At 30.1% G+C, this 12,391-nt stretch overlaps 1 protein-coding gene across 1 annotated transcript; it reads right to left on the reverse strand.

Moving 5' to 3' along the window:
• Nucleotides 1-7,546: 7,546 nt before the first annotated feature.
• Nucleotides 7,547-10,332, reverse strand: LOC106379762 (probable WRKY transcription factor 13). The gene is made up of 3 exons (XM_013819642.3): nucleotides 9,806-10,332; nucleotides 8,953-9,303; nucleotides 7,547-8,017 (listed from the first exon to the last, which is right to left on the reverse strand). The coding sequence occupies exons 1-3, from the start codon at nucleotides 10,177-10,179 to the stop codon at nucleotides 7,834-7,836; spliced, it is 909 nt and encodes a 302-aa protein (XP_013675096.2). The 5' UTR covers nucleotides 10,180-10,332; the 3' UTR covers nucleotides 7,547-7,833.
• Between the last annotated feature and the right edge of the window lie 2,059 nt (nucleotides 10,333-12,391).

Below are 12,391 nucleotides of genomic sequence, written 5' to 3' on the forward strand. Positions count from 1 at the left end.
ATTAAACTAACCATAAATTCATTATTAATATCATTTATTATTTTCTTAAATAAAGATTACAGAATTACCTAATGTGGGTAAAGTATATATGACAATTAATGATTTTGAATAATAAAGATCTGATAAAAAAAATATCTTCTATCAAATTTGTTTAATTTAAAACTATTAAAATAATTTTTTTTAAAACACAATAACCACATTATAAAAATTTAGATTTTTCTGTATATTTTATATTTTGAATTTTGAAAAAATTACTATAAATTACTAAAACTGTTAAAAGTCTCACATTCAAATTTTGCGATCCATGGTTTAAAATTTTTGTTATGACAAAATACAAATGATTACAAAATCATATAAGTAAAAGTCTAATTTAATTAATCATTAAGATTTAAAATATATATGTATATATATCATTCTAAATTAAACTATAAACCATATTGAATAAATAAATATTTTAGTTTCAAAATTTACTTTGTTTAATTTTTTTGATAAAAGTTTTGAACTAACATTGATAATGTTTTTTAAATTATCAATTACTAAAACTATTAATCCCACAATGAAAATTTTGTTATCAGTAATTTAAAGTTTTTGCTGTTAAAGATACACATGATCAAAAAAACATATGAGTAGAATACATCATTAAAAAAAATAGACATTAATATTAAAAATATACTATTTATGTTAATCTCATTTAAATTTAATTACATATCCTATCAATTTTTTAAAAAAATTGTTTGGATTAATAAAATTGATTTATACGTTCGCATCAATTTAATTATATATGTAATAGTTACTGACTTTTAATTATTCAATATATATTTATTATTTCATAATATGTAAGAACATATAATACATAAAATAATTTATATATATAATGTTTATTCCGCGCAAGTTTAATCTAGTTTGTTCAGTAAATTACATATGTGTAGAGTGTTTTCTTATTAACAACACACATGACAATTGCAAAGATATTTAGTTATGGGCATCTAAAGATACAAGTGATTGTGTTTCAGCCCAAATAAAATGGCCTTGCAAAATAAATATCGCCCATTACTACTATATGCATCTCGATTTTCATCCGGGTAGATCCGGGCCGTTGATCATGTGAGAAAGAAGAAAACCCTAATAATCGGACGCTTCGTCTCTTCTTATTATATAAATACCTCTTCGTCTTTCTTACAAGTCTGTACGATTTCATTTTAGATGTTTTCATGTCGTGATGTCTTTTTTGGTTTTATTGAATCAGACCTTTTTTGTAACTGAATTGAATCAGACTTTCTGCTGTGCTAAGTTATAAAAAATTTTTTAGGTAATTACAGAATCCTCCAATTACCATACAGATCTAAACCTATATATTTAATAATTTGTGTCTTTCTCGGAAACTAGAATAGTCTAGAGTCTAGACAACTGTATCAATCAATATATACACTGCAAGCAGTATTAAGATTAACTAGATCTCGATCCGTTCATATTTTTGTTTTCATTTATTTTTAGATAAACATTTTGTTTTCAATTCTAAATATGTATATATTATAATATATATTGTGTCTATCAATTTTTAAAACATAATAAGTTTACGGTATATTTTTTTCACTGAATTGATTATTTCAAACTTTCACATGTATTTGTATCTTCTTCAATATATATATTTTCGGATTATTATTTCATTACTAAAATCGTAACTTTATATATAAAGATTAGTAAAATATGTAACATTTCACAAATTTAGATAGTTTTTAAGAAATTAAACTTTTCTCTTCATAGATTTATATTATCGAGTAAATAATTAAACATTTATTTTTTGTTTAATTTTTAAAATAAACTATATAGTTAAAATTTGTTTTCATTGGTTTAAGGTAGTAAAGATTAATCATTGTTAGATAATATGATTTTTGTTATCTAAAAAAATCTTTATAATTTTAAAAGTTAAAAGCGACAAATATTTATTAAATTATTAACATATGGAGGTATAGTATTACAACATTAAATTATATCTATTTAATTTATACTATCTATAAATCTAATGGATTATCTATTGTTTAAATCTAATTATTGATAGCCTAATAAAAATTTTTGGTAGACCCAAAATTTAAATGATAAGATTAGAAATTAATGTAACATGACTTTCTAAGAATATGTTCATTTTTTAAAAAACCACACATGAATCAAAGCTGTGACTTCTGTTTTAAATATATAAGATATAACCTACCAATAAATTATTCATGCTTCTAATATGAATATGAGTTAACCCATATATTCCAAGAACAAAATATTTGGAAAATGACGGATAATTACATATATGTATCATACATTACATACCAACCTACAGGCTTCATGTGCAATTCTGTATAGACGACACTCTGACGTACGCGCGTGTAGATAGATATTGTTTAAACGCACTCGCTTAAACTAGTGAAATTGTGGAGAGGGAGAGAGATACTCAGATGAGTAGCTATCAAGCTCAAACACGCGCGACGGTGGTGGGTACGAAGCACGTGGACCACCATGCATGCAAGCTGTTCTTGTCGGTAACTTCCCATAACAACGTCTCCCTCCGCCGTGGACCGCCGTCCCTTTCCTGTCTCCACCGAATGGACCTCTTTCTCTCTCTCCCACGTATGTATCTTTCTCATCCATACAACTTTCTTAACTAACTTATTATCTTCCTAAATCCTAAATAGATATTCTTAATACATTTTTTCATATGCCTAAGATTTTTGTATTATGTTGACAGTATTATGTTGACAACGTGTCAACTGTCCATAATACTGTTACTAACGCGGAATAATTGGGGCTACGTACGTGACTTTCATTGTTCTTTGTTTGATATCAAGAAATAAAGACATAATTAATTTCATGAATAAGCACAATGCGAACATCCACTAACCAACAAAATTACCTTGCAAGTAAACAAGGCCGGCTGGGGAACAATGGGGGCGACCGTCTTGGTTCCAAGTCCGTGTCCCCCGTATATTAATAGTTAAGGGGTTCAATTTTTTTTAAAAATTTATATTTTTATATTAAAAAAATTATAAATATAATAAATAAAATTGAAAAAGATCCAAAAATATTTGATATGCATATATTTTTATTTTCATCACAAAATATACAAAATATTACTGATTAAATTTTAGAAATATTTTAAACATTATCTGAATATAAATTTTAGAGGATAATCGGGTTTACATGTTATCGGAGAACCAATCTCTGAGAATTAGTCTAAGCTTGGGCCTAAACACCCTAAGTCATCCACACAAAAAAAAACTTAAGTGATAAAATTTATAGAAAATTGAGAAGTTGAAGGTAAGCCTTAGGAAAATACAAAGCCTTTAAATAAAACCTTAATAAATTACAAAATAGGAAATATTAAAAATGTATGTTACCTTGTTAGGAAACATAATTAGTTTGCAAACCCGTGAAAGAATGATGTTTCTTTTTTTTTTTCTTTTTTTTTGAATGATGTTTCTTGTATATCATAAAGTTGGTAAATTACAGAATACCTGAACATAATTCACAATTCCATATAATAAGGCAATTGACATAATATTATCTAAATCAAATATTGACGTTGAAATTCATGTATCTGCATGTTAAGTACAAGTACATTCAAATACTCTAGACATGCATTTAAAATTTTCTGTATCGATATTAGTGGAGGATTGCGATGTGTACTGTGTACGTACTACACAAAACGGTATATATACATACAGCTGCATATGGGACTGAGAAATCTGAAGAATTAATTTAATCGTACTTGTGTTCATACTCGAGGCTTCTATCTCACGTACAATTCTCCCTCACGTGCGAGAATGCTCGTTCTTAAATAACTACTTTACAGATTCTGAGGTTTCGATGGTGTACGAAGTACGAACCACACAAAGCTACAAAAAGACAATAATTAAGAAATATGTTTGCAAACCCATTCCCATGAGTGCGAGCTCTCTGCCATATATATATATATTTTGCTAAGACTTCTGGAAACAACTATTACAGGTTAATAAAGATATAATTAATTGTACTTTTCATATGGTAAAGATAGTTTACTCAAATAAATCGGTGGATTCATCTCCCCTTGGAATCTTCCTTCTTTTCACGAAGAAGAGACAAAGAAACAAAAAGTGACCGCTCAGATTTCGCCAATATCGTTTAGTGATTCTTCAAATATTATATTCATCTCCTCGCAGCCCCAGCTTTCTCGCTTTTGATTCCCAATCTCCTTTGAACAATTTACTTTGTTTCACACAAATGGAGTAGTTACTTAATTCAATATTAATGTTAGAGAGTCAGTATCACGTTTACGTTTGCTTCCAACTACTCCTATTAGAATTGCTTGAAGAGAATGTTATTAAGTTAGTAGTAATAAATAAATTACGAGAAATCATTTATCGAAAACTTGAGATGATGTAACACAATAAATAAGTTACTCCCTGTATTTCACAAAACAAAAGAGGATGTTTTGACTCATTGCACAAAGATTAAAAAATCTATTTTAAAAAAGAAAAAAATTTTACAAATATAATTTAAAAATTATTTAACCAATTAAAAAATGACTCTAAAATCTAATTGATTACACAGTTTTTAATAAAATTAAAAATAATGTAAATATATCAAAATTTAATCTATTTTGAAACAAGAAACATCTTCTAAAACATCAGCTATTATGAAAGAAAGGAAATATTAATTTTGTTAAATATAGTAATTAGTATAAAAACTATAGGACCTTGCTTTGAATAAGGGAGACGTGCGGTCCACGAGGGAATCACGTGGGAGTCTCCCTCGAAATCGGCGGAGCAAACGGGTCACATCTTTTCATGTCCTCCTAACTAATTATTTTATTGTTCCTTTTCTTTTTGATAATAATAAGGTTCCGTAAGTATAAGTTGATCAACGTGTTACTACTTTTAAAAATTACTCCCTCCGTTTTTTAATATAAATCGTTTTAGAGAAATTTTTATGTTTCAAATTATATGTCGTTTTCGGTTTTCTATGTAAGATTTAATAACAGTTAATGTTATATGACCAATGATAATATACCTTCTATTTTATTATTGGTTAATTTGTGGTTAGGTAAATAATTAATGATGTTTTTGTTTAGAAAATATAAGAAATTAATGATTTTCTTAATCTGTGTGCACAATTCTAAAACGACTTATATTAGAAAACGGAGGGAGTATTTAAACTTTGGGAGTCATAATAACGCTCACGTGGTTTGACGCTTTTCCATTTGCCAACTTTCCATGTTTGCCACGTGGTCATATGCTCGTGGACTTAGAAATGTCTACCGGGCCATCGAGAAAAACTGTCTTTGATGCGCAAGTGTAAGCTCTTTGAGAAGGCCCATGACTTACTATCTAAGACCATTTAATCACTTCTGGCCTACTAAGATAAAACATTTTTTTTATAATGAATACATTATGAATTAAGAGACATAAGAAACCCATTAATGTCAAACGTAGGCTCAGCACTCAGTTTATAATTTAGATAGTATATTTTTATGTCCAGCAATGACTAACTAAGGCCCGGTAAAGATACATTATGTACATATAAGTTACCTATGTTACGTAGAAATGGAACCGGATTAGTTAAGGAAGCGTAAGCGTATGAAATCAAGCAAGAGTATCTATATATATATATATATAGATATAAGAATTAAAAAAAAAAAAAAAGCGGATACATGTTGGAAGCGTATCCACATATATATATAAGATTTTTTTTAAAAAAATCTAGCACTAAAAATTATATGATTAAAATTTAAAATAAAGCATTTATTCATTTATAATAATTTTGAAATGATTTCATATTAAAACTGTGAAAATACACATAAATTAAAATTAAAATAAATTATTATATTAATTATTTTTAATGCTTTATAATTAATTGACATAATATATTTGAATATATGATTTATCTTTAATAAAAACTACAATGCATAAAGATAATTTATAATATTAATTTTAATATTTGTATATTTATCTATTCAACACTATTAAAATTTGAATTTTATATAAATTAAAAACTATAATTTTATATTTTTATTGATATAAGACATTGTGTTTTGTTTTAAAGAATGAAAGAGTGATTCCAAAACAGAATCGTAAGCTTCCATTGTGTTTTTAAAGAAAATATTAAAAAACGTTTTGGAAGCGAGATTCCGTAAGTTTTCACAAGGTTTCGATTCCGATCCCGGTTCTGAAACGGGAATCGTATGTCCGATGAAGCTTTTGTGCAACTTAGTAATTTACAATATACATATAATATCTGGTCAAAAGTCAAAACCGTGTTCTAAATTGTTATGCACTTGTGTTCTAGATCGTTATGCACTTGTTAGATGTTAAACGAATCTTTAGCACCGTACGTCTATAGCCTATACGTGAATACCTAACAGAGCCTAGACAAATAACTATTTCTCTTTGTTAACTACGAAAAAATATTTTACATAAACAATATATCTTATGTATATAAAATTAGCATATTTTTGGCTTAAGAAAATTGAAAATAAAATATAATTTAAATGTAAAATTTATGAATAAAAAATACAGTTTATTTTAGGTATATAAATGGTTTCAAATTATAAATTTAAATATATGTTCAAAATTTATAATGCTTAAAATCCACTTAATTCTTTGTAGACGTATAATGTTCGATAAACGTTATTATGTCTTCAAATTATTTAAATTCTGCATAAATCACTCGAATGGTCAATTTTCGTCTAGACACTCTCCTGCACGGCGTTATAGAACACTAGACAGAATCAAATTTTTGTTAGCGAGTGGAACATAAAAATTTGAAAAGCATTATCAATTTCATTTTTCATGTTATATATATATCAGTGTTTTAAAACGCGCTAGACGTTCATTACGCGTTAGATTAGATGACTATATAGCGCCTATCTGTATAGGCGGACGTCTAAACAGGATATATACAGATATATATTTTTATATGAAATATAAGTATAAAATTAATATATATACATTATTTTTGAAATAACTGAACATAATATATTATAAATCCACTTTTATGTATAAGTATATGTTTAACATATATAAATAGTTTTAAATTATAAAAATTAAAGCCATTTTAAATATATAAAAATGATAAATATAAAAAGATTTTGCATTAATTATACTAATATCTACAATCATATAAATACACAAAATAAGTAAAGTAATATAAATAATGATATTAATAAAATATAATAATAATACTAATAGTTTTTTTTTTTGAATATTAATGTTTAAAATCCGTCTAGACGTATGCGTATACGCCTAGACGGATAATGTCTACCTAAACGCTATTATTCACCCGAATTATATAAATCCGCATAAAACACTGAATAACATAAAAACAGTACGGTTGGCTACCGTATAGTGCCTAACCGGCGCCTACGCGGGCGTCTAGACCGTATATTAGAACACTGTATATATATATATATCATTCTTAACATATAGTTCTGCAATTATTAGCTATGTAATCATTTATTAATTCAAACATCATATTATAACTGTAATTTAAAATAAATAAAATTTTAATTTTGTCAAAGTATACAAAGCTCTAAACTTCCAATCATATCAGAAACAAATAACAAGTCGTCTCCACCTCCGGACACATTCACATATATAATCCTCAGATTGAAAAAGGCACATTAATCATCTTACAAGAGACAAACCTAAACAACCACACGAACACATTACATATAAAAACATCATCGTACCTTTTCTTAACGAGAACATATATGTAGTTACTATTTCCTTTCTTTTAAGAAGGCATTGATTACTATAGCGATGATTAATTCGAGGCACGATGGAATAGTTTTTGATTCAAAAAAATACAACATCACCAGAAAAAGGTGGAGAGAGGAGAATGGTGAGACGAGGAGAGAGGATCGTCGTCGAGATGATTAGAAGGAGAGTGAAGATGTCGGCCTTCGTAAGTAGTGATTACCATTCTTGGATCATCTGCTAATCTCTCCACCCTCTTCTTCACTCTACACTTCTCTTGTGTGCATCTGTAATAGCTCCTGCGTTTTAAAATTAAAATATTAGTTACTCAGTTAGCCTAATTTAATCAAAACTTACTGAAAAGTGCATTAATACATTATAAATTTGAGTAATATCTATTAATCATCCAAACAGAAGATAGTTTTCTTTCTATTTCCAAAGAAAACAATTTCATGTTATGAAATGAATCAAGATTTATGTATCAACCTTATACATATATAATCATGCTATATGGGAAAATGAATTTATTTAATGGGGAACATATTATTACGTATGGAAAACCGAATATCTATTGCTATATGAAACTGATGACAAATGGAACTTTAATACTGAGCTCATGACAGAACTTTACAAAACAGCGAAAACATAATTTTCAAGAACTATACCAATTACCCAAACAAATCATTGTTGGTAAATGTCAAATGTCAACTTGAGAGAGAGGAATCTTAAGGAAACCCCATATGTCTCACATAATACTCAAATGCTTCCACATGAAATCATTTACTTTTCTTTTTGTTTGATAAACGATTATCTGTTCTTACTTTTAACTATTAATCCCACTGAGCCAATAATCTTCTTATAACATATCCGATAATTAATACAGAGAAACACCAACAAGATTCTGCTAAAAAAAATTCAATTCATTAGCAAAATCCTGAAGCAAATTTCAGTATTTACATAGCTCATAATCAAACTCTTAAGAGGCTATTCATATTCTCATCATATTAGTTAACATTTAAAAGTTGAAACTTGAAAAATCTACTGATTCAAGCCTGTAAGTTTCTATGATAAGTCATCGTTAACCCCCAAGCAATAATGAAAGGAAAATAGATAACGGATGTATAAATGTATTACCTAAACAAATACTGAAATAGATTAAAAACTTGGAAACCAGTTCCGAATCATTATAAAAAAACTAGCTATGTAATTAACTTCATATAAGAGAAACAAAAACCTGGGATGTTGAGTGTTCTTGACAACTTTCTGGCCATATTTTCTCCATCTATATCCATCATCTAAGACATCAACATCGCTTAGTGTCTTGAAGCAAAACCGAGGCTCCCTCACTTTTTTTCTTGTCTTAGGCTTCTTCATCTTCAGAGTAGACATTATTCCCAATGGTGACGTGTTAATTTTGTGGCGACGAGTCTCGTGATGTTGATGAACATCATCATCATTATCGCCATCACCATCACAACCATCATCATCAATATTATGATCAACATCAATATTATGATCAACATCAATCTCACTTGTATGGTTATTTTTCTTGTTGTATTCGTATCCTGCTTGACTACTCCATGCCCTAAATTACATTAACACAACGCATTTGACATAAGCTAATGTGTAATGTGTGCATGGCAACTCAGACCAATTAAAAATTCTGCTATATATAGGATTTAAAATGTTTTCTGAAATTTATAATTTAAATTTGGCTTTCTTCGAATACAAAAGTGTGTACACTTTAAATGACGGAATGTATAGTAGGCGTGTGCATAGATATATATGAGCTATGCTATGAATCTTTAGAAAAGGCACTAAAAACACTTCGAATTGTAGGCTCTTGATAACTTGTAGCTATTTGTAGCTAATTCCCCCTAGCTATTATAGTATACGATAATTTATTATATGATAAATCCATGGTAAAGGGAATCAATATCTTTATCTTATGAGATCCGTCAGATATAAAGCTTAGCCTGTAGACAACCTATAGACTGGCCCTTATATTTTTATTTGTTTTATATAATTAGATCAATAAATCCATAGAGACTTTAAATTATTTTATTACTTTCGAAAAGTAAGCTTACCATGGATTTAAAGACGGTCTTTGGGATGATATATCACCAGTGAGACGATGCTGATCAAGGTTAACAATACCCTCATGATCATGCCTTTGTTTTGATGAGGCTAAAGAGGAGATCGAGATTAGGGTTTCTGGGAGATTCGCCATGGGATTGATGGGATCTCGAGGATGAGTTACAAAGGAAGGGGAGTTATTGTGAATGAATGAGTTGAAGGAGTGATGACCTAGAAACGGAGACACAAGAGAAGAAGGAGAAGATGACGAAGATAATGTGTGATTAGGGGAAGAGAAAAAGAAACCTAGAGTGTTAGTATTATTAGTGTTTATGATGTTTTGTGGCTCATCGAACAAGCTTACTCCTTGGTTTATCGTACCCATCTCCTCTTTCTTTCACGCAAAAGCTTGAAGGAGACGCAAAAGTTTGAAGGAGATGAGATTGTGTGTGTGTGAGAGAGGAGAGGGATTTTTTTGGTTTGGTGGATATTTGGTTCGATTTTGGGTTGTGACAAGCCAATCCATCCATGTGTGTGCAGTGTGTTTCGATAAATATATAAATGTTGGAAAAAGAAAGTTGCAGGTGGGTCCAATTGATTTGGCTTTGTTTAAGATTTACATCTTTTGATTCCCACTATTTGTAATTAAAAATTTTAACACTGATTTGGATTATCCTTTTTTTTTTATCAAACCAAACTTGCATTTAAATTAGAAGAGTTTACAGTTTACACTCCATTAAAGGAGGATAGAACAAAGCTATAAGAAGCCAAATAAAAGAGACTGGTAAAACATATGATAGAAAGAAGATGCAGATGACAGAAAGAAACCATAAAAATCGCTTGACAACAATTTCATAAATTTCTTGAACAATCACATCTAATGTAACCCCAAAGGTCACAAACACTGCACCAAAAGCAGAGATGTGCATTAGCTGCGAGGAAGATCCTTGCAATACCAGTAACACTTGGACATCCAATTCACTCCATACAAGAGGAAATATTGGGAGATGAGAGTGGTCCAGACAGGAACCAACCGGGAAATCAAAACCCGTTAACACCGTATTCACTGGAAGAAATACACCATTGGGTTTCTCTTCTAACTGCCACCAAAAAGAGAAAGACAACAACACAACACCAAAAACCAGACTGAATACAATGAGAGAACTGCATACAACAGTAAGGGATCGCACTGAGACGATATAAAAGCCACTCAACGGCACAAGGTTAGAGCCGAAGGAAACAAAGTCCATCAGCACAACATCATTTAAAATCAGTAGCCACAAAACCAGTGTCATCCAATCGACTAGCATACCAACCCATTCAACAGAACAATGGTTAGCAAAGAGTGGAGAACTAAGATGAACCTGGAGGACTGTAACAGGAGGGGAAAAGGGAAGGTCGAGACAAGGTCTAAGAAAAGATCATTCCACACACCAACAAGGACACGACCTGCACAACAGGAGATAAACACACAAAGGTGAAAGCAGTGTCACTAAAGAACACAAGACGGGCACCATCACCACTGAGATTTGTCGCCACCATTGTACAAAGAAGCTTAAACTCCAGGATTTGGGTTAAATCAGGCGCAGAAAATCTGGCGGAGGCTTCAAGGCTTCGAGGAAGAACAAGGAGAAAGACAGAGTCTGGAGGGTCTGGAGGTTCTGGTGGAGCGACGGAGGAGAGAGCTTCAAGCGGAGGATATTCGTACAGAGGCGGATCCGGAGGAGGTCTGATATGCAACGGAGGAGGAGCAGTGACCATCAGGATCATGGAAGAGGAACAAGGTTGCTTCATAGGGAGGATGGAGAAGCGACGAAGTTGGACAGGAAGAGATCCATCCGAAATGGCGCACCTAGGGAAACGGGTCTGAGAGGATTTTTTTATATATGCCCAAACTGTTAGGTTCACTGATTTGGATTATCCATGATTCCATATAGTAAACTCTATATTTTTGTGTGTTTACGATGCCTTATCTATGGGACTATATATTACCTGTTGCGATATCAAAGCAACCAAAAAATTACTATAAATTTGTATATAGTGTCCTTTTTTTACCTATAGTGTCCTTTTGGTATGACGGTATTACGTAAAAGTTGTAGGCCGTTGATGCTACAAGATTTTACTAATTAATTCACACGTAATGTCTAAAAATATCAATCTACTCTCTTAATATTTTTTAAAACTATTGGTTCAATGGCCTTGCAACTTTCACTTCGATATAACAATATTCATTTGTTCTGAAGTTCAAAAAAAAAGAAAAGAGATTCATTTGTTCTGGTAAAAAACTACATAGGTAGAACCGTTGTCGTCCACTTAGCTTTTCCAAACAAAGATTAATCTGATTTTGCGCTCTTAAAATCAATTTTGTGTGTGTGTAAAACACTGATTATTCTGTAGCAATATACTTAACCTTTTTACAATACAGAAACAGCTGATTTCAGTTTAAATTTTGTCTAAAATAAAGGGTAAAAAGTTAATTTAGATATTTAAAAAGTGTTTTTAATTGCCAGCTCACGAGGGTTGTTACGAATTGCATGAGATAAATATGTGTTATTTCAACCTTTAGATGCATTATTTTGAACTAATGTCGTCTAGAA

This window comes from Brassica napus, chromosome C3 (genome assembly GCF_020379485.1).
Source record: "Brassica napus cultivar Da-Ae chromosome C3, Da-Ae, whole genome shotgun sequence".
Taxonomy (NCBI): domain Eukaryota; kingdom Viridiplantae; phylum Streptophyta; class Magnoliopsida; order Brassicales; family Brassicaceae; genus Brassica; species Brassica napus.